We start from the raw sequence: 22095 nt of genomic DNA, 5'->3' as shown, positions 1-22095 counted from the left end.
TAAGATATTTTCAGATGAAGATTGGTTTTACTACTAATATAGTAGCTAAAAGAAATACCAAAGTATTTACTTCAGGAAGAAAGAAATTGAATCCAGAAAGAATGACTTGAGGCAGGCAATGGTGAGGAGGGAGGCAGGGAGGTGAGATGTGGATAGAAACAAAGAAGCATTGACAGTATAAAATAGTAGAAGTAATGATGGCAATGAATGTAATGCAAAATGAGGACAATTAGAGTGCAATTAGAGGACAATTAGGTATTTAACTGTTCCAGAGTGTGTAAGTATAAAGAACTGTCTAGCAGATGTGGAACTGAGTCCTGATTCCACAATAGGGGGCATATTCCCACCATAGGTAGGTGTGGATTAAGATTTTCAACTCCAGTGCCCTCTGGCACCACAGGATAGATTTCTTAATAGACCCCTTACTTCCAAACTTCCTGCCCATTTTCTGTTGAGGATTAAAGATAATGGTGGCCTAGATAAAAAGAAAAGAGCAGAAAGGAAAGCCGCTGGCAAGGAAAAAGCAACATAGCTTGGTGACTGGTTAGATACAAAATCAAGGGAAAGGAAGAAATCAAATATTTCACTGCAGTTGTGAATGTAGATGGTGACAGTGGCCCCACCATCTGAAGTAAAGAAATATGAAGGGAAAAAAATAGTTTGCCAAGTAGTTATGTTTAATATGAGGTGTGTCTGAGATATCCAAATGAGACCTTTCTATGAGAATTGGAGACTTTTTTATCTGTAATTTGCAGGACATGTCATGGCTGGAGATAAAGATTTTGGAGACATCCAAGTAAAGGAATCATCCAGACTCCATCTTTCTGTCTGAAATCCTGACCAAGAGCCCCACACATATTAGGGCCTCGATAGAAGTGTGAGGAACTAGTGAATTAATAAGATTTCTCTATAGAAAGAGAAAGTCAGATGGCTGTAGGTTGAACTGAAGTTATCAGGTGCAAATGTAGAGTGGAGCTAGGAGAGAGAAGAAGAGAGAAGAAACTGTAAAGAAAAAGTCCAAAGGATCAGAAAGCCCTGAGGGAAGGGCAGTGTCATGAAGGGAGGGACAGAAGCTGGTCAACAGTGGGAATGCTGCATGAGGGTTAGTGTCCTGGGCCCTGGGGAAAAACCACCTGGTGACCCTGGAGTGAAGCCATCTAGCATAATGGATGATGGGACAGCATTAGTCAGTGAGATTAAAAAAGATATATAAACACAAGATAGAACAATGAATGGCACTCTTTGAAATTTGGGGAAAACAGTAGAAGATAGTTGAGCGTGATAGCTAGAGGTGAAGTTAATGCCCCATTTTTAAGCCAAGATAACTTTAGTATGTTTGCAAACAGGGTAGAGAACTAATGAGCCCCCAAATGTCAAGGTTCATCATGACTTCAGGATAAAGTTCCAGCAGCCATGGGTAGTTGTACAAGGCCCTGCCTTATCTATTCCCTGACCAGCTGTATAATCTCACCTGCCCAGACTTCCTTGAGCTCCAGCCATGCCAAACTCTTTGCTACAAAACACATGCTCACCTCTCCGGCCTTTGCACTTAAAGTTGTTTACTTTAACTTAAACATTTTTCCTCTCAGCCTGGAAAACTCCTACACATTCTTCAGGTCCAAACTGAAGCAGTACCTTTTGCCAATCCCTCAGCAGAATGAGCATTTCCTGCTCTGTGGTGCAAATTTCATGTGCTGACATCAAGCACTTATCACATTACGCTGTAATGTGATATTTGACTCCCTCTCCCACTACTGGAAATTGAGTTATTTGCTTATATTATACAGTACCTAGCATATTGTAAGTGGCCAATAAATTTTTAATTAATGAAAGACTGCAGTTATTAGTGAACAAAATCACTGAGAGGAGGGGGATAGAGGAAGGAGTTAATGTCTAACTTTTGGGTGCACATAATCACATTTAATACACATTAAAAATAGCCTTTGAAGACTGAAAATTAAGTTTCTAAACATGCAGAGTTGAGATAACTACATTACTGGCAAAGATATATTCTTTTTTTAAATATTTATTTTGGGGAGAGTGCAAGCGGGGAAAGGGCAGAGAGAGGGGTACAGAGGATCCAAAATGGGCTCTGCACAGACAGGCTAACAGCAGCAAGCCCGTTGTGGGGCTTGAACTCAGGAACCACAAGATCATGACCTAAGCCGAAGTGGGACGCTCAACCCACTGAGCCACCCAGGTGCCCCTAGTATATTCTTAGGAATGATATATACCATTAAGTGAGATACGTTAGAAGCCATAGCTCTTGCCCTGATGCAGTGTCTGTAAGAGAAGAGGAGATACTTGCTTTTCCGGGATGGACACATTCTGAGGCAAGTTGACATACTTGGGATTTATCAGAGCCAAATCATTGTGATCTGCTACAATGTCATTCACAGAAGAGAGGATGTTGTCCTTAGTCACTATGAATGCCAGTTTTCCTGTTCAACCTGTTCCACCTGGTCCAGATGAAACTGCTATCCCGCCAGATGGAATCTTACCATAACTGTTCAATCCTTTAAAGATGCCAAGATGGATCTTGCAATGGGAGGGAAGTCCCGTGTGACTAACCTGATCTAGATGACATCTTTTGGCTTCTGAAACTCTGCCCTGTTGTGGCTCCCCTCCACCTGGATTTCTAGAACCTGATACCTTAAAATAGACTTAAAGACTGTCTAGTCCAAATCTTGACTAATTTCTCTGACTTCATCACTTTTGCCCTCTTCATTTGGAACTCAACCTCTTCTGAACTGCTCAATTTCTCCCTCAACTCAACTCTTGACTTTCAGTGTTGCCCATTCATTCATTCACTCACTCACTCACTTAGCACATATTTATTGTTTTCAATGTCCCAGTCCCTGTTTTTCATGCTGAGTTTGCTCCAATGAACATGACAGACTAGGTCTGTGTTCTCTCAATAATTTTCACTGTTTAGGTGGGACCACATCTATTCCCAAGGATTTTGTTCACCTCTGTTTGGCTTATTACTATATGTTTACCTCAGTTTTCAAGGATTCTATGCTTACAGCTCCAGCCTCACATCCTGTGTCTTGTCAGCATCTCAAACTCAACATGTCCTGGACCAAACTTACCCTCTTCCTCCCATACCACTCCTGACTTTCTGCTTTGTCAATGATGCCATCATTTCCCTGTCACTAGGCACAAGACCCCAGAGATACCCTAACCACTTACTCTTCTTTGGTCCCAATACATCACCCAATTCTGTCTCTTTTTCTTCCTTCCAGACAAATGCTTTCCACATCTGTCATATCCTTTTCTTACACACTGCCATGTACTGAGTTTGTGTCCTCATTTCAAGCCAGACCTATTGCACGTTCCCACAGATACAATATTCTATATTCTCTCTATTCACTTCTCCCTCTAGAGCATCCTAGTCAGTGCTGCCTAATTATTTTAGGGTCATGTCAGAGAATACTGTAAGGGTTATGTAGACCAGCTGCTATCTTTCTAAAGTACTTCTTTCAAAGCCATTTTCTTACCATCACACTATAAATATGTACAGTCTCAACTCCTTTGTTTGTCGCTCAAAACCTTCTATGAGCTGGCTGCATCCCTCCTTCTCTGAGAATGTGTCCTGATAGTCTTTCTACACCACCACCTCCCCCTTGGATCTCCTTTCTCCTCCTTCTGTTCAAGCTTGAAATTATTCCCCTGCTTCCCAGAAATTCATACCATAGCTCAGTGTTCAGAATATTGGCTTACAGACGGACATATCCAGTATAAGCACTGTTCTGCCAGTTATAAGCTGTGCAACAACCTTAGAATGGTTACCTAACAGCTGTGTGTCTCAACTTTCTTATCAACAAGATGTAGGGGGAAACTTAGCTGTGGAATAATTGTGAGGATTAAGTGAAATAATGCCCAGCTCACAACATATGATCCATCTCAGTATCAAATCTGTGTGCCCACCAGCTGGAATTCTGAGTGACTTCCCTAGTAGTGAAAGTCTTTAATGGACCCATGTAACTGAGCACCCCTCAAACACTGTAGCCTCAGGCTTTCCTGCTCTGTGCAATGGCTCCCACATTTTCTGCTCATATAGTACTTCCTCAGAAAGGCCTTCTCTGGTCTTTACCTAAAATCCCCATGCACCTCCACTTAATGTCTATACTCCATCTTCTTTATTTTCATCATAGCACTTTTCACCATGTGAAATAATCTTTCCTTCTCACTTTCTTGTCTGTCTTTACCCTAGAAGGTGAGTCCCCATGGCACGTCCACACAGGCAGGTTCATAGGTGAATCTACATGGATAGGGTCCCCATGGAAGGCCCACATGGGCAGGCCCACAGGAGTGAGTCCACATAGGCAGGGTCCACACAGGTGAGTCCCCATGGCAGGTCCACATGGACAGATTCACATGGCAGGGTCCACACAGTTCCACATGGTTTCATTGTTTGCCCCCAGCACATGAACAGCATCTGACACATTTGAGTAAATGAACCAAAGAATCCCAGCCTCTCTGAAGTGCCCTCATCCTCAGACCCAGCTCAGATCCCTCCTCCCACAAGTTCTCGTGAATAATCCTGTCTACAGTAATTTGCCTCATGTGAAGCTCTGTGACAAATCCTTGTCTAAATTCAGTTGAATCCCTATAGCCATTGTCTATGCCAAGTTCAGCTTACGATGCTTCTTGTGTTATTAAGTATAGTCAGCATTCGAATATGAAGTCATTTCTTTTTTTTTTTTTTTTAATTTTTTTCCAACGTTTATTTATTTTTGGGACAGAGAGAGACAGAGCATGAACGGGGGAGGGGCAGAGAGAGAGGGAGACACAGAATCGGAAACAGGCTCCAGGCTCTGAGCCATCAGCCCAGAGCCCGACGCGGGGCTCGAACTCACGGACCGCGAGATCGTGACCTGGCTGAAGTCGGACGCTTAACCGACTGCGCCACCCAGGCGCCCCTGAAGTCATTTCTTGTACATGATGTTATCGTTCATACCTTATATGATTATTTAGCATATTTCCTGAATCAAACTACAAATTCCTTGAGGCCAAGACATACTCTTTACATATCTCCTAGACTAGTCTGGCACAACACTTTACATGTGATGCACTAACAAGCATTCATTTATTTATTGACCTCTAATAGGTATCTGGCATAGTTTGGTATGCTAAGGATGCACTGTCCCTAAATAATTAATTGGCTGACGTTATTCAATTATCTCAATGTGTAGGTTAAAAAGAAGTGGCTCTTGGCTCTCTTGGAAGGCATTAGAATGCCTGTCCAGAGACTGTCACTTGTTGGATGAATAACCTCAGATGGGTCACGAACTCTTGGAGACGGGCCTGTTAAACAGAGATGTATCTTACAGAATCATAAAAGAGATAAGTAATAACACCTTATAAGCTGCTAATTTCTATGTAAACAGCTGTCGTTACCATTACCATTATAATAACACAATTTTGGCTGAAACTGAAGCCCTTGTTACTGTCTTATCCACAGATAATAAGACATCTGACTCTGGCTGTCACCGTGTACTGAGTGACAACTTTGGGTAGGACCTCACAACGCCGAAGGCCAGCATCTCAGCCTGCGTTTCCAGGGGGGCTGCTGCCACCTCACAGGGAGAACCTGCCGGGCACTATGGCTTTCCCTGCTGCCAGAAGTTAGAAAAGGCTGGGGGGCTGTGAGTACAGGGCTCTAGACCATCAAGAGCAGCTCCCCATGTTTCTATAATAAAACTATTATTCGAATGTCCAAATCTCTGTCATCAAACCCCCTTGATGTAGCCTGCTGGGACCAGGGATACGTGAGCTTGGCGGTACTACCACCCACAGCAAGGCATTTGATCCTTACAAATATGCCTCAGGTACAAAGCTGTGTACTCCCATTCAGATGCACATGTCTCTCAGTAAGTCCCTGCCTTTCTTCCCCCAAACTTGGGCCTCAGCTTCCTGTGCAAGGATCAGCTCCCACCTTCAGTATGGTGCACTCTATTCTGAGTGTTCCCTTCCCACCTCGCCCATCCACCAAGGCCTGGGGTTTGTTGCTACAACACACATCAAGGATATGGGAAGGGTAGGTCCACAAGTGATACAATCTGTAAACAGTTTCCACAAGTCACCTTCCACTGAGAATCACAGAATCTCAGAGGTGGAAGCAGGAGCCCCTCCCACCCAGAGCAGGGCTGTCCTTCAGAGGCTTCCCAATGGGGGTCATTGGCTCCACTCTAAATATCCTAGATGAATCAATGAACCATCTCTAACCTCACCTCTGAGCAAATACTTTTGCTGGGTGGATGCCATGACAGAGCGTGCTAGTCATGGGGCTACCGATGGAGCGGTACCAAGAAGCCAAGCTTCAATTTTCCATGAGTGCAGTGCGGGTGTGTCCACAGAGGCCTGAGTGTGCCTTCCCCTGGATGACAGTGACTTCAAAGGCAGTAGATTGTGATGCTGCATCTGAAAACACAGACTTCGAAATCAGACAGGTACTGGTTCAAATCTCATCTCCCTCACTCACCTTCAAGGGGCCTTGGACATTCACTAGCTGTGTGACTTTGGCCAAGTCACTGAAACTCTCTGAACCCATTTTCTCAGATTTAAAAAGTGGAGGAAATGAAGTCTACATTTTGAGATTATCACAGGGATTAGATGAGGCAATATATGGAAAGTGCCTAGCCCTGTGCCTAAAACAAAGGAAGTGCCCAATAAGTGGTAGCTATTGTTCCTATCATTACGACCATTATTATCACCTTCTCCATTTCGAACCGGTCAACACCTGCAGAGGATGTCTTTCTTCTTGTTTCCGCTTTCCTGAAATGAGTGGATAAAATCAATGCCCACAGGTGTGGGTTTCAGACCTCAGGATGACCCCACCACCACCATCACAACCACCTCTAGAGAATGACAACCCCATGTTTCTGAGCATGCCCATCCCCCACCCCACAGAGTCCCAAATGTCCATGGCTCCTGGTGGGGCCTCAGCTGCATGGATGAGGCCTGGAGAGAGAGCTTCCCAGGCCCCTGGAAGTTTCCACTTGAAAAAGTTTCCCATCCAGCAAGGAAAGTAGTGGGTCTATGATCCTGTGTGGCTTGCCTGATTCCAAAGCCTCAGAGAATTGCAGACCCAAACCAAGGCTCTGGAAGGTTTCAGGAACCAGGCAGAGCAGTTAGGAGCATAAGCCCTGGAATGGGGCACCCAGTCTTCATCATGCACTGGCTGAAAGATTCTGAGCAAGTTACTTATCCTCAGTTTCTCTTCTGTAAAATGGGGTAGCAGCACCTACCTCACTGAGTCATTGTGAGAATGCCATGAGGTCATGCATGTCACGTCAAGTCCTTAGAACACTGCCTGGCTCCACCGTGATTTCTGCTATCATAATTAAGTACCAGAAAGCCACTCTTGTTCAGGCATGAATTTGACTTTTCTCCCTTTCACGCATGCCAAGCCCAGGGCTAAGTGAAAGGTAGTGGTTGGGTAACAGAACATGATAATAAACACACAAAAGAAAGAATAGGAAATAAAGTGTTCTCAGGAGGTAGCAGCTTTATTACGACATGGATATTTATTAAGCACCTACTGTGTGCAAGCCCCTGCCGACAGTAGGCTCCATTATCCCACCCATGGCATTCAGGTTCCCGGGGAGGATAATCACACGGGGGTCAGAGTGTTCGGTGGGGCTGCGAACAGGGTAGCTCTCGGAATATCCGGTGCAGGTAGGTTGACAAGCGGAACACTCCGACCCAGCCCCACGCGAGAGCACAGCGAAGTGACAGGCGGCGGGACTCCACGGGGGGCGGGGAACCGCAGGGCTCAGCGGGGGCCTCAGCAGCCGCCGCAGCAGCCTTGGCGCTGGGCATTGCTGGAGCTCTGTGACCTCTGGCTGCCACCCCCGCAGCAGCCGCAGCACCCGCTCCGGCGCTGTCGGCGGCGCCTCCTGGGGAAGCAGCCGCAACCGCCGGAGCCGCAGCAGCCCCCGGAGCCGCAGCAGCCCCCGGAGCCGCAGCAGCCCTCCCCGCAGTCGCAGCAGGAGGATGAGGCTGCGGGCACAGGGCCGGGGGCCGGAGCCGGACACGGAGAGGGACCCTGGGCAGACCCCTTGGAAAAGCCTTTGGCGGAAGCCGTGCTCTGCTGGGAGGACATGGTGAGGCTCAGCTAGTCACGGTGAACCTGAAAGACGAGAAGAAGCCTTTTACAGGCGAGCAGGCCTTTTGCTCCCAACTACTGAACTCAGGGCTTTAGCGCTCTGGCTCTGTGAGCGAGCAAGCCTGGCCCGGTGCAGGGGAGAAAAGAGTGGAAAAAACACCCCAGCCAGGTGTTTCCAGTGAGTTAAATGGGCATAGGGCAGAGAAACAGTCTGCGGAGTCAGTGGGCTTCCATTGTCTCCTACTAAAATGAAGACCACCCGAGTTCTCCACAGTGGAAACTAAAGAGGATGTGGTGGCAACTTATCTGCATGACCCAGTCCAAACTCTTCCTTTGGCTCTTTTCACTTCCCAACCCCCACTTCTCTGTGGCCACAGACCTCCAAGTGCTGTTCCCACAGTTATCAGCATCGTGTAAACACTCCATCAGTTAGAAAATGCCTAAATCACACGTGAGGACCTGCTACCTGGGTCTAAAGAATCAGCAAATACCAGAAGCATGTCCTGGTCATCATCCCTGCCTATGCCTCTCATTCTCCACAGGCACAGGAACAAGAGTGTGCCTGGATGCATCGTGGTGTAGAGGATGGAAATATATCCCACTCCAGGGAGCCAAAGACCTGGATTCTAGCCACATTCTGCTACAGACGTGCTAAGTAACCTTGCAGAAGTCACCATCCCATCGGGCCTCCATGACCTCACTGGTACCATGAGAGGGTGTCTCAGTTGAAGCCTAAGGCACTTTCCAGGGCTCTCTTTCCACATCTACCTGCTGGCTATGCTCTGTCTTCTCCTGCCCTCTGCCTTCAACTCTTCCAGAGCTCCTCCCCCAAGTCCCCCTTGGAGACTTACCAGACCCTAGCTCCACAGGAAGACTCTCTCAGTTCTCCACCTGGAATGGGGCACCTGCTAGGCAGTGGACTGAGCAGTGTCCAGCCAGAGAACCTTTTATAAGATTGCAGTCAGGCACTGCCTCTTGGGAGGGGCCCATTTCCCAATAGACATGGTCAGCTGATGCTCACATCCCAGAGACATTCATCACTCAGGTAGCACCGTAGGTGGTGCACGTGGGCATTCAAGTCACTTCACAGAGGTGCCAGGATTGCTGTGGTGTGTTTACTTTCCAAACAAGAGACTGTCCATGGCTGGGAGGGCTGTGTGTGCTAAGGGAAGGCATAGGGGTTCAAGTGAGGCGGGGTCTGGGGCCTCTCTTTGGGACCTGTTCTCTTTGCCCTCTTCCACAAACTACATGCACACACACATACACACACACACACACACAGTCCCCCATTCTCACACCCATCTCTGTGTAGTCATTTACTTGGTTTTGGTAGTTTACTTACTTTATTATCTTGCTTTGCAAAGATCTTTGCTCCTTAAGTCAGGCCACAGGCTATGTGAAAAGCCTACTGAGCTTCACGTAGAAGCTTCCAGACCGCACTAAGTGAAGATGATGGTGGGGATATGCCTATGAGAATCCCAGTGGCAATTTCGCTCTGTCACTGGAAACAGGATGAAAAACCCAGGCCAAGCTATGGAACCATTAAGACCAGACAAGCTGTGATTGTAGTCAGGTTGTCATATCCCCATACAGCCCTGGAGGCCTAAGAGAAAAATGTGTGCAGAACTCTGGCCCAATTGCAAAATGCTAAGCCAACCTGTGGGACTCGTTGCCTCTTACTCCCTAACCTACCAAAATCCTTCTGAAAGTAGGTTCTCCTTGGGGCACTAGCCAATGGAAAAAGGAAGGAAGGAAGGGAGGCAGGAAGGGAGGGAGACAGGGAGGAAGGAAGGAAGGAAAGAAGGGAGGAAGGGAGGGAGGGAGGGAGGGAGGAAGGAAAAGAGGGAGGGAGAGAGGGAGGGAGGAAGGGAGGAAGGGAGGGAGGGAGGAAGGAAGGGAGGGAGGGAGGAAGGAAGGGAGGGAAGGAGGAAGGAAGGGAGGGAGGGAGGGAGGGAGGGAAGACAGGCCAGTCCTTTCCCAAGGTCCAAAGTGTCCATGAAAAATGGTGCTCTTAGAATAACTAAGTTTTAAGAACAGGGACAATTTGGAGGTCAACTGGCTTCAGAACTTCTTAATCAATGCAAGCATCCACAACCATAAAAATGAGATAAAAAGGAAACCAAAGACTAAGAATTCAAGAGTTGGTGGTGGGAGATAGGTTGGAGGTGAGTGAGCTGGGTGTGGCATGGTGGAACAGATAAGAAAAGGTAAGTCATGAAAGATATCATTTCATTTAACATGCCTTTAGAGCCTGATTAACAGGTTGCATGTACTCAGGGGTACCTGTTGATGAGTACAGGTGAGACATCCCAAAAGGTGAGGTCGCATTAGACTAGAGAAGGAAGTAATGAAGTAACAAGGCCTCTGGAGACAGGATCTCTTCTGGAGGTGATGTGGGTAAGTGTACAGTTGCTATATAGATTTGCTGTACCATCATGTTCTAACTTACTTCCCCCATCACCGTTAACTCCTATCAGAGGAAAAGGTAATTTTTCTGGTCTATAAAAGGCTGATTTGGGATTGTCATTCCTATTGTAAACTTTCTGAGTATCTCCCAAAGGAATCAGCCTATTTCTGAAGAAAATGGAAAACTCACCACAGTGGCTATAAAGCCCCCCTGTTCCCCCTCTCCCCCTCACCACACACACACTGACCACATGGAGCCAGTTTTCGGCAGACAAGGACATCCTTCTTGCTTCTCTGCTCAGACCCATACTCAGGCTTTCTGGATCCAGGGAAAATGGGCTCAGACCTTTCATACCTGCCTCCTAAACTCACCTCCCCTAAACTAACTCACCCCGCAAGCTCTTCTTTCTGGTAACTGATGGGAGCACCTGGGCTTATAATCACCAGAAAAGTAAAGGGTGTTTATTTAATGGAGCCCAGAATGAGCACATTAGGCGAACTTATCCCCACACCTAGGAGATAAAGTCTTCTTTAAACTGTCACCCACACTTGAAGGAAACCCACCCAGAGTAGGTCATCTCACTGTGACCTTTCTGGGTACCACCATCCTTCACTCTGAAAGCCCATTTCTGACTCCCCTCATGCAAAGCTTGTGTCAGGGTGACTGTCTCAGACATGATTCTTTCCTACAAGCTTAAAGTTTCCTAATTCACAGCATGAAAGGTGATATTGTTTCCCAGAGGTCTCAGAAGCTTCAGGGCCAAAATCTTCTTCCCAAACTGAATTGTAAAGTATTCACTTGCACTTAAGAGAACAGCAGAGGAGAGGGCTTGATGGAGGAGGTAAGTGGGAGAGGTGAACAAGACATGATCAGGAGGCCGTGACATCAGGAATAAAAAGCTTTATTGTTACAGAGGAAGCAGCTTCATAACTGGACTCCAACACCAAGTCCCCCAAAGATCTGTGTCCGAGAGGGAATCAGGCTAGTGAACGTTAGAGGTTAAACCTCAAGACCTCACAGCCGTGGACTGGACATGGGTGGGACGAAGAGGGAAACCCAGAACATTTCAGAAGCCCTTCCATCCTTGCCTTCTGTTCTTCCAAATGGAGGAAGAGAAATCTCAGGCTGGGTGGGTCTTCGGCACTTTGGCTCCTCCAGTGCTGTTCTTCAGTGATCCTTGGGGCCCGGGGTCAGCAGCAGCCCCCGGAGCAGCAGCTGGAGCCCCCAGAGCTGTGGCAGCAGCTGGAGCCTCCAGAATGGCCACCACCACCACCACCACAGCAGTCAGAGCTCTGGTGTCGGTGTCGAAGAGATCGGCGGGGCCTGTGGTGGCTCAGGCAGCAGCCCCCACCCCCAGAGCTGCAGCAGCCCCCGCCCCCGGAGCTGGAGCCACAGCAGGAAACTGGAGGTAGGCAAGGGGCTGGACACTTAGGGGGGCATTTGGGGGGGCACTTGGGAGGGCACTTGGGGGGACACTTGGGGGGGCACTTGGGAGGGGGCTGGCACTGCTGCTGGTTCTGCTGGCAGGACATCTTGGCAGGAACTGAATGAGGCTGAAAAACAATATGGCATTTCAAGTTCAACCAGCCCAAGGTAACTTCCCCACATTTAAAACTGAACTATGAATTCAGGAAATTCCATCTTTATGATGATCACATTTTTAAACCCAATCTCCCAAAATCAATTATAAGAAATATGCAAAAAGGTTTCAACCTGAGAACTCCATAATTTCAAAATGAATTCCTTATAGTTTCAAAAAGACACCAATCTTTCTTTCCCTTCCCCTACCTTCCGCCCTCCCTCTCCAACAGAATCCTCCCATCCAAATCCTCTTTTCTCCTTGTCTTTCTGAAGACTGTCCTCAGCCTCCACCAAGGGCTACACTCTGCCTGAAACACCAGCACCAAGAGTCCCTCCTGGTCCTCGAGATGCACTTTACCTGGCTCAAGCACTGGAGATCACCCAGGATTCAGGTGGACTGAGGTGCTGTTAGAAGCTTCCACCTTTTATATAGGTTCAGCTCTGACCTGGTATCAGGAGGTGTGGACCAAGTGCGGGATGCTAATAGCATCTTTCACAAGGGGCACGTGTGACTACCCTCCCTTCACATCCCAGGGACCCAAGTCCTCCCTCCGTAAGCATGTCAACTATTACCTTGTCGGGAAGCTCCCCTGAGAATTGCAGGCCACTAGGATAGCGATGGTGCTTTGTGGATTGCACACCACATGTTAGCCTCACAGGCAGCTCTGCTATGCTCCCTGTTTCCTGAGCTGGGTCAGTGGACTTCTAGACCTCAGGGATGAAGAGAAGGTCTCTCTTCTCTTTGGTTTGAAAATGGAAGGAAAAATTCCCAAGATGGAAATCAAATAGCTCTTTTTAGAATAAGATTTAGAGATCCAGAATAAAATGCCAGGCCCAAGCCAATGATCTAATGTGGCTTTTTCATTCTTAGATGATGCCATAACCCAGATTAAGAATGCTTGATATCTCAGTGATGTCATTTTAGTCAGATCTAACGCAGATGGTGTGGGTGGTTGGGCTTCTCTCCTTACCTGAACTTGGCACACCAAGAGAACTCTCAAATAGCACTGGTTCAGCACTAACAATCCCTTTGAAAGGGTAGAAGAAGTCTAGGAATGGGGTGGGGGGTGCTTCTGGGTGGCTTAGTCGGTTAAGCGTCCAATTTAGGCTCAGGTCATGATCTCACACCTTGGGAGTTTGAGCCCTGCATCAGGCTCTGTGCTGACAGCTCAGAGCCTGGAGCCTGCTTTGGATTCTGTGTCTCCCTCTCTCTCTGCTCCTCCCCTGCTCGCTCTGTCTTTCTCTCTCTCTCAAAAATAAATGAACATTAAATTTTTTTTTAAAAAAAGAAGTCTAGGAATGACTTCTTTTTCCACATATGGTTCTAAATATATGGTTCTAAATAAGACATCTTTGGACAGCCCAAGGTGAGGTGGCAAGGACTGGGTGTATGCTGAGGGTGGAAGAAGGGAACTAGACTCATGGAGGTTGCCAGAACTGAGGCATCAGTTCTGGTCATCCCTAAGAAAATAACATCCAACCCAGGAAGATCCTTTTTGCCTAAATGACCTTCAGATGAGGGTGAGGAAGGAAGAATACATAGTTTTTACATGGAATCCACAGCTTTTTTTTTCTCTAAAAACAATATTCTGAGTGCAAGTGGGGTCCCTAGGAAAGTCATCAAACTCTATTTAGCTGGAAACATAGGCACAATATGGCGTGTTCACAATGAAAAGTGTAGTGGGAGGAAATAAGACAGGGGAAATGTACAATCTTCAGCTTCTATCCTGGGCTTATATGCTGCAGTGAGAAGCATGTGGCTAAATTATAACACAGGTTCAGGAGAGACACTGTCTAGCATTTGTTCCCACCTTTGCAAATTCAGGCAAGTTACTTAATCATCACTATAAAAAGGGTCTGAAACAAATCCTAGCCCACTAAATAAGGAAATATAGATAAAGTTCTTAAAACTGTGCCTTGGACTAGTTCAAAATGCTACTTTGAAAACAATCTAATCATTATGGGTACTTTTATATCCATGAGGAAATATCTTTTCAATTTCAAATGACTGATCTACCACTTTTTAACCCTAAAATTACTTTTTGCAATATCAGAGCTGAGTCTTAATGTTTTCTTACAAAAAAAAAAATCATGGTACCTACTTGCCACTGTGGGATGAGATTATAAGACAGCCTAATCATTATAAAAAAAATACAATTGAAGAATTTAAAATTAATTTATAATCCCATCTTCCAAGCATTTTTAATATTTTACAATTTTCCTTAAAGTCTCTGTTTCATTTTTTCCAGTCTTCTTTACTGTATATATCTTTTTAGTGATTTGTGTTTTGTTCTGTTTTTAAGTTTATTTTTTTTTACTTTGAGAGAGAGAGGCAAAGAGAGAGTACATGTGCAAGCAGGGAAGGGTAGGGCGGGGAAGAGAGAATCCCAAGCAGGTTCTGTGCAGCCTGATGTGGGGCTTGAACTCACAAACTGTGAGATCATGCCCTGAGCCAAAATCAAGAGTCAGATGCTTAGACTGAGCCATCCAGGCACCCGATTTGTGCTTTGTTTGGACTTTACAGTCTTTATCATCGTGCTGTCTGTAAGAGTTTATCTTACAAATTTTTCACTTAAGATTTTAACATGAATATTTTCCATGTTGTTATTCATTCTTTGTAAACATTATTTTTGGTAGCCATAGAACATTTCATGGAAGGCACTGAACCCATTTATAAGTGATCAAGAACATGAGTGCTAGAACCAGTCGTGGTTTGGATCTCAGATCCCCACTTACCAGCTGTGTGACCATGGACAGGTGACACTAGCTCTCTCTCTCACTTTCTTCACCTGTGATATGGTGAAAGTAATAGTGTTTATTTCATCGGATCATTTGCAGATTAAATGAGTTAACATCCATAAAACTCTTGGAATAGTGCCTGGTGCATAGCAAGAATTTTAATGAATCTTAAAAGTGAAATGTGATGCAGTCCACTTCCAAATATCAGCACATGGTGAGCAGGTGGGTTTAGGTAAAGACCACCAGGTGAGGAGCCAGGGAGCTTTCTTTGCCTGCTAGAGCTGTGCATCAGAGGATCCACCTCTTCCCCTCTAGCTGAGAAATATAGGAAAGGATGCATAACACAGGCTCTGAATTTATGGAAAAAGAAGCCAAATAGAATTTAAAGAAATATATATTTAATACTTGGGTATGATGAATTTTGAAAGAAGCAATGTCCATATCGTTTTACTTATAATTAATTATTTGGGTAGATCTAATAGCTGACACACGGTAAAGTCAGGAACCCCAAAGAATCCAGTTTAATGCTTTGTAGTCAGCAGACACTCAATTTTCATTTCCTCGTCCAGTTGAATTTGCTTGTCAGTAAGAAGGAGGGGTGCCTCCAACAAATCCAAAGCCAGATTTTCATTGACAAATCCCAGATATTTCATGGAATGATAGAACAGAAGATATGTAAAGGAGCTCAGCCACCGTTCAGAGACAATGGTTCTCAATTCCAGCGAATCATGGGCACTGACAGTCTTCAAAAGTTCACTGGGTGGTTCTAGTGTGCAGTAGGATGAGAATCACTGATTTTGACCATGACTCTATTTTACATATGAGGAAACTGAGGCTCAGAGATGAGAAGAGTCTTGTCCCATATCACACCAAGACTTAGCAGCAGGGCTGGAATTCAGATCCTGCTGTAGCCCTCTACCTGCCTCTTTTATATTTTATTTCTCCTTGTGATGTTTTTTTCTAGCAAGCTTCATTTTATACAATCTGCTTGTCAAACATGTCTATTGAAGTTGGGGTGAAAATTGTCCTAAACTTGGTGAATAACTGTCAGAATCTCATGGTTAGAAACATTGGAAGTAATCTTTACTGCAACTGCTCTCAGTCACCAGGAATTGAGTATGTACACGTGAAAGGCAGTGTCTGGCTTTACAAGAGTTAGGCCAGCTGGCAGTCCTCAAGAGTCATCCCCAGGGTGGCATCACCTTGGTGACATTTCCTTGGGCCAGAAATCCAACCTTGTCCATGCCTCTGAGCTTACCAGTCCTGGTAATGCTGAGTCATTGCAACTAACTCCCAAGAGACCCATGACATCAGTTTACAAAGAGAAACGTGAGTGTTAAATATTGGCCGGATGGGTATATTCTCTTCCTGTAGGAAAACCCCTCAGAGAAATTGAGTCATAATCTGGAGGTGCTTGGTTAGGTGGGATTGCATAATGGCCTCAGGTTTTGATGGTGGCCCAAACCATACATGCCCATCAAGTCATCTGGATACCTCCAGCCCTAGACATATCTGAGTGGTCCTAAAAACCTCTGGTGCCTGCCCTTCCTCTGTGCTTCTTTGTAAACCATCCCTTTCACTGTCAGAACCCTGTCCAGAGAAACAGCTCTGTCGGAGTCTTTTGCTGAGTAGTGCTCCCATTCATACCATGCTGATTTTGGAATTTAACACTGGGACAGTAATTTCATTATTTGTCTTCTTTTCATTACACACTATTGCCCTGACACACATTGTAGTAAATAGAATAATGCCTCTCCCCTCAAAGATGGCCATGTCCCAATCTCCAGAACCCATGAATAGCTTACCTTACACAGCAAAAAACATTTTACAGGTGTGATTAGGTTAAGGGTTTTTAGAGAGGAAATTATCTGAGATTAACCATATGGGCCTTATGTAATCAAAGGGTACTTTTAAGAGGCAGGCAAGAGGGTCAAATGCAAGGGAAAGGAGATGTGACAACTGAAGCAAGAAGTTGGAGAGATGTGCTTTGAAAATGACCATGAGCTAAGGAATTTGGGAAGCCTCTAGAAGCTGGAGACAGTAAAGAAATAGGGCTCCCCTAGAATCTCTAGCCAGGATGTAGCTCTACCAATACCTCGATGTTAGCCTGGTAAGACCCTGGTAAGACTTCGACCACAGAAGAGAATAAATTTGGATTGTTTTAAGCCACCAAGTTTATGGTAATTTGTTATAGCACCAATGAGAAGCTAATACATACCCCCTAAGTTTAAAAATACCTTCAAGTTCCAGAACATGGTTTAATTAATTAAAATGAAATCAAATTTATTAAAATTATTTCCACTGATGTTTGTAATTAAAGCCTCATGTCTCTCAGTTTGACAAGATGTCTTTGGCCAAGGGTAAAACTCAGTAAAAACACAACAAAGAAAATTCTCAAAGATAAACAATGAAGCTGCCTGGGCTTATGTCCCAGCTCTGCCACTTACCAGCTGTGTGAACCTCTGTGAACCTGTTTCCTCATCCATAAAATTAGAATAATAACAATGCCCATCTCATAGGAGTATATGAAGACTCCTTGAGATAATGTTTATAAAGTCCTTAGCCCTGGACATGACATGTAGGAAGTGCTCAGCAACTGCTAGCCCTTCTTACTCCTGTCATTATTACTATTGTCCCCATCCATAGTTTTCAGTGATCAGTGGAAACTCAGAGATGCAAGGATTGTTAGTAGGACATTCCCAGACCTTCTTTCAGCCTGTCACCTCCAGCTTCCTATTTCCTATATTGGGACTAGACAAATTCCATAGAATAGGATGGACACATTGCCACCACTGTGGGCCTATTTGAATTGCCAAGATAGTTTTGTACTTCTTCTCAGGAAATTAGAGGAGGTGGGCTTCTTATACTTTCACTATGGGGAGCATTTTCCTGATTATAAGGTATTTTGGCATTCATGTTTTTATTTGAATCTTCACAACAACCTTACTGGGTAGAAAAGAAGGTTATATCACCTCTGTTATTCAAAAAGAAAATACATGCTCAGAGAGGCCAAACAATTTGTCTAAGGTCAAGATGAGGGAAGATGCCAGGCTTCAACCCCAGCTCTTCAGGCTCTAGATCTTGTGCTTGCTCCTCAAATCACAGTTTCCTTTAGCCCAGTTTCTGTATGCCCTGTCAGAAGTGGTGGAAAGGCCTAGAGTCTGCAGGGAATTCAAATGTAAAAATGGGGCTAGGTAAACTGGATACCACACGCAGAAAAGTGAAATCGGGCCCCTCTCTTACTCCACTCATAAAAATCATCTCAAGATGGATTAAAGACTTAAGTATAAGACTTGATGCCATATTCCTGGAAGAAAATATAAGAAGAGGCTCTCCTTGACATTGGTCTTAGCAATGATTTTTTGGATTGGATTCCAAAAGCACAAGCAACAAAAGCAAAAATCAACAAATGGGACTACATCAAACTAAAAACTTTCTGCACAGCAAAAGAAACAATCAACACAATGGAAAGGCATGAAATAGGAAAAAAATACTTGCAAGCCATACATTGGATAAAGAGTTAATATCCAAAATATATATTTTAAAAAATTCATAAAACTCAATAACAAAAAAATTCAATTTTAAAAATAGAAAGAGGAACTGAATAGACATTTTTCCAAAGAAAACATCCAAATGGCCATAAGTACATGAAAAGATGCTCGACAATCAGAGAAATGCAAATCAAAACCACAATGAGATATCATCTTACACCTATTAAAATGGCTATCATCAAGAAGACAAGATGGAACAAGTGGAGAAAAGGGCACCTTTGTGTACCGTTGGTGGGAAATGTAAATTGGTTGTGCCACTTTGGAAAACAGTAGAGAAGTTCCTCAAAAAATTAAAAATAAAACTATCATATGATCTAGCATCGCACATCTAGGTATATAGCCAAAGGAAATGAAAACAGGATATCAGGAAAATATCTGCACTCCCATGTTTATTGTAGCATTACCCACAATAGCCAACATATGGAAACAATCTAATTGTCCACCAACAGATGAGTGAATGAAGAAAATTTAACACACACACACACACACACACACACACACACACACACACTGGAATATTATTCAGCCATAACAAAGAAGGAAATCCTGACATTTGTGACAACATGGATGAACCTTGAGGGCATTATGCTAAATGAGGTGCCAGACAAATACTGTATGATGTCATTTACATGTGCAATCTAAAAAAGCCAAACTCACAGCAACAGAGAATAGAATGGTGGTTACCAGAGGCTGGGGGTGGGGAGGATTGAGAAGATGCTGTTAAAGGTTCCAAACTTGCAACTGGATGATGAATAATCCCAGAGATCTAATGCACAGCATAGTGATATAACCAACAATGCTGTATCGTATACTTCAAAGTTGCTAAGACACTGGATCTTAAATATTTTCACCACAAAAAATAAATGATAATTATGTGAGGTGATGGAGGTGTTAGCTAACACTACAGTGATAGTATTGCAATACATACATGTATCACATCAGCACATTGCACTTCTTAAACCTACACAGTGTTATATGTCAATTATATCTCAGTTGAAATATACACATAAGCAGACCATAAATACTCCTCTTCTGAAAAGGCAATGCAATATGGCCTTAAAATGGGGCTTTCTTTTTGCCCGAAGTGATTGGAGTGCTGGCTGGAAGAACCCTGCAGCAGTTCTGGTCTCAAGTCACGGAGCAATCCTCTTGCCTGACTGGGCAACACCACCTCCAAGAAATAAATGAATACCAGAGACATGTGTGAGGTCAGGGACACTAGGACTGACTCATGGAGCTGCAGCGGTGTGGGGCCCCCAGGTGCATGTAGCACTTCCTGGAAGAGCCTTGCCTCACAGCCCTGCACCAGCCCAGCTCTGCCTGCCCTTGAATCCCTGGTGGGTGGGATGCTCAAGCCTGCTGGGGCTCTTGGCCAGCTGCAAGGTTATCTCCTCAACTGGAAGCATTTCCATAGCTGGAGCCTGGGGGTGGGAATGCCAAGGGAGCCTCTGTAGTGAGTAATCAGAGAAAGGAAGACTCCTCCTCTTGGGGAGTAAGTAAATTTCCGGGGTGGGGACTCAGAGGAGTAAAAATAGCCAAGGAGGCTCCTGGAAGGCTGAGGTATCTTGTTTTCCCAGGAGAGAGGCTGGAAGCTGAGAGCTCAGGTGAGCTGAGCAGGCAGGCAGTAGGGAGGGGCTGGCTCCAGAGCACAGACACTTGTCACACTGAGGCAAAGGCACCTCCATTTGCTGGGGGGCTGGGCTGTCCCTCACAGCTGTGCAATCACCGGTGTTGGCAATCATCAGTGGACATCTTCAGCAGGACATTTTTTTAGTCCCCCAACTCACACTGAAGACCTGTAGGAAGCCGGCCCTGTGCTAAGCAGTGGAGAAACAGAGGCGAGTACGCCACCAGCACTGCCCACCAGAGTGTCAGTCTGGTAGGGGAGACAGATGTTCCCAATCAACTAGAATAGGAGCGAGCTCTGATGAGTATGGACCAAAGTGTAAGCAAATAGAGAAGAAAAAATTACAACAGCATAAGCAATACAATGATTCCATTTATCCAAATCTCTCTGAATATAACATATATTTATATATAATACATGTAAATAAACAGGAAAAAAAGTCTGGATGGGTCTGTATTAAAATGTTAACAGTATTTACTTCTGGGTGGGGAATCATGAACATTTCCTTTTTCCCTTTGCTTACCTACATTTTCTAATTTTCCTGCCATGAATGCACATGATTTGGATGATAAAATTTTTAACTTAGAACAGAGATACTAAAGGCACAGAAAGTATCAGAGAAGTCTTCACAAAAGTGGCACTTGATGTTTTTATTCAATTTTGCAGATGTTTTGAGTTTCTACTAAGTACCAGGTACCGTGCTTGGTACTGGAGGCACAGGGAGAGAGCTACACATAGTCCTCTTGCTCCTGGGGCTCCAAATGCCACCCTCACTTCTCCATCTACAGCTCAGATGCTACCTTTTTGCCTATCTGATCTCTAGTAACCCTCTGTCAGACTCACTCTCTTGGAGACTTCATCATACCTTGCACAACATTGCTTTGTTTCGTATGTTCATATCATGAACTTATTGGAAGCCAGAACTATATGCTATCCTTCTGTTGAATGCCCAAAGCTGAGAAAATATGGGTGCCCTAGATGGTTTACTAGATGGAGCCAACTGGAAGGAAGGGACAATCATGGCCCAAACAAGAGTCAGTCTCAGTCCCAGAGGTCAAAGGACCTCCTGGTCCCAAGACCTTGACCCCAGCTGTGCACTGAAGATGTGAGTCCTGCCTCTTTTTCCCCACTGACCACCCAGGGGCCCTTTGCCCCATGGCTTGCACACACAAGGCACCTAATATTTATTAAATTAAAATGACTTCCTGAGGCAGGCCTTCACCTATATTTGGGATAAAAATGATTCTTTCCACCCAAAGACACCATCTTCCCTCTTGAGATCTGAAAGCTCAATTGATTATGTTCATGCCCACAGCCTAAAAATTTTAATTTAACTTTGTAAACCTGGAGCCTGGCTCCAGACTGAGTACCTGATTAACCATGGTAAATGGGGAAGGAAGAGAGAAAAGTAGAGAAGAGGGAAAGATGGGGAAAAGGAAGGAAAAGAAGGAGGAACGAAGGAAAAAGAGAAATAAACAAAGAAGGGAAATGAGTGACAAATATAGTTCTCTCTTCCCCACCACAGGTCATTCTTCTTCAAGTAGTGGTGATTCTGCTTACAAATAAAATAATGATAACAAGGTAGAAAGTGAATCTCACTTGTAATAAAGAAGACAGACATTCATATACCCTGGCAACCCAGATCTGAGATTATAGTCTGGATCTGGCCCTCCCCACTGCCTTCCTCCAATATGTGTTCTGGCCACTCATGCCCAGCGCAGCCCTGGGCTCTCTGGGCCCAAATGCCAAGCTTTCCAAGTCACACTCCTGGCTCTGGCAAACAAGTGGAACATGACTGAGTCACAGAGTAGGAGTCTGAACAAGTTACCAGATGCCTGAAATCTCTAGTTTAGTGACAAAATGACCAAGTTTTCCCTGCCTCCTTTGTGTCAGCCTCTTCCACCAAACTCCAAAGAGCCATCTGGGAATACGATTGTCTCTGTCCCAGGATTGCAGATTTCCCCTTGCACAGAGTTCAGTCTCCAGAATCTCTTCCTTCTCCCCCTGCTCACCCTTTGCTCCTGTTACTGAGAAGCCCCCTTGCACTGCAAAATGTCCTCCACCTTGAGGAACCCCA

General features: G+C 44.9%; 1 protein-coding gene and 1 long non-coding RNA gene across 2 annotated transcripts; both read right to left on the bottom strand.

Moving 5' to 3' along the window:
• Positions 1-7495: 7495 nt before the first annotated feature.
• CRCT1 (cysteine rich C-terminal 1) lies at positions 7496-9062 on the bottom strand. The gene is made up of 2 exons (XM_045475055.1): positions 8965-9062; positions 7496-8137 (listed from the first exon to the last, which is right to left on the bottom strand). The coding sequence occupies exon 2, from the start codon at positions 8108-8110 to the stop codon at positions 7793-7795; it is 318 nt and encodes a 105-aa protein (XP_045331011.1). The 5' UTR covers positions 8111-8137; positions 8965-9062; the 3' UTR covers positions 7496-7792.
• Positions 9063-11405: 2343 nt separating this feature from the next.
• Positions 11406-12641, bottom strand: LOC123598729. The gene is made up of 2 exons (XR_006712758.1): positions 12460-12641; positions 11406-12073 (listed from the first exon to the last, which is right to left on the bottom strand). It is a non-coding gene; the product is annotated as an uncharacterized LOC123598729 (long non-coding RNA).
• Between the last annotated feature and the right edge of the window lie 9454 nt (positions 12642-22095).

This window comes from Leopardus geoffroyi, chromosome C1 (genome assembly GCF_018350155.1).
Source record: "Leopardus geoffroyi isolate Oge1 chromosome C1, O.geoffroyi_Oge1_pat1.0, whole genome shotgun sequence".
Classification (NCBI taxonomy): Eukaryota; Metazoa; Chordata; class Mammalia; order Carnivora; family Felidae; genus Leopardus; species Leopardus geoffroyi.
Note: the sequence above shows the minus strand (reverse complement) of the source record. Positions and strands in the feature narration are given on the sequence as shown.

Coding starts and splice junctions, on each gene's coding strand:
- CRCT1 (XM_045475055.1), bottom strand. CDS start 8,110: ATGTCCTCCCAGCAGAGCACGGCTTCCGCCAAAGGCTTTTCCAAGGGG.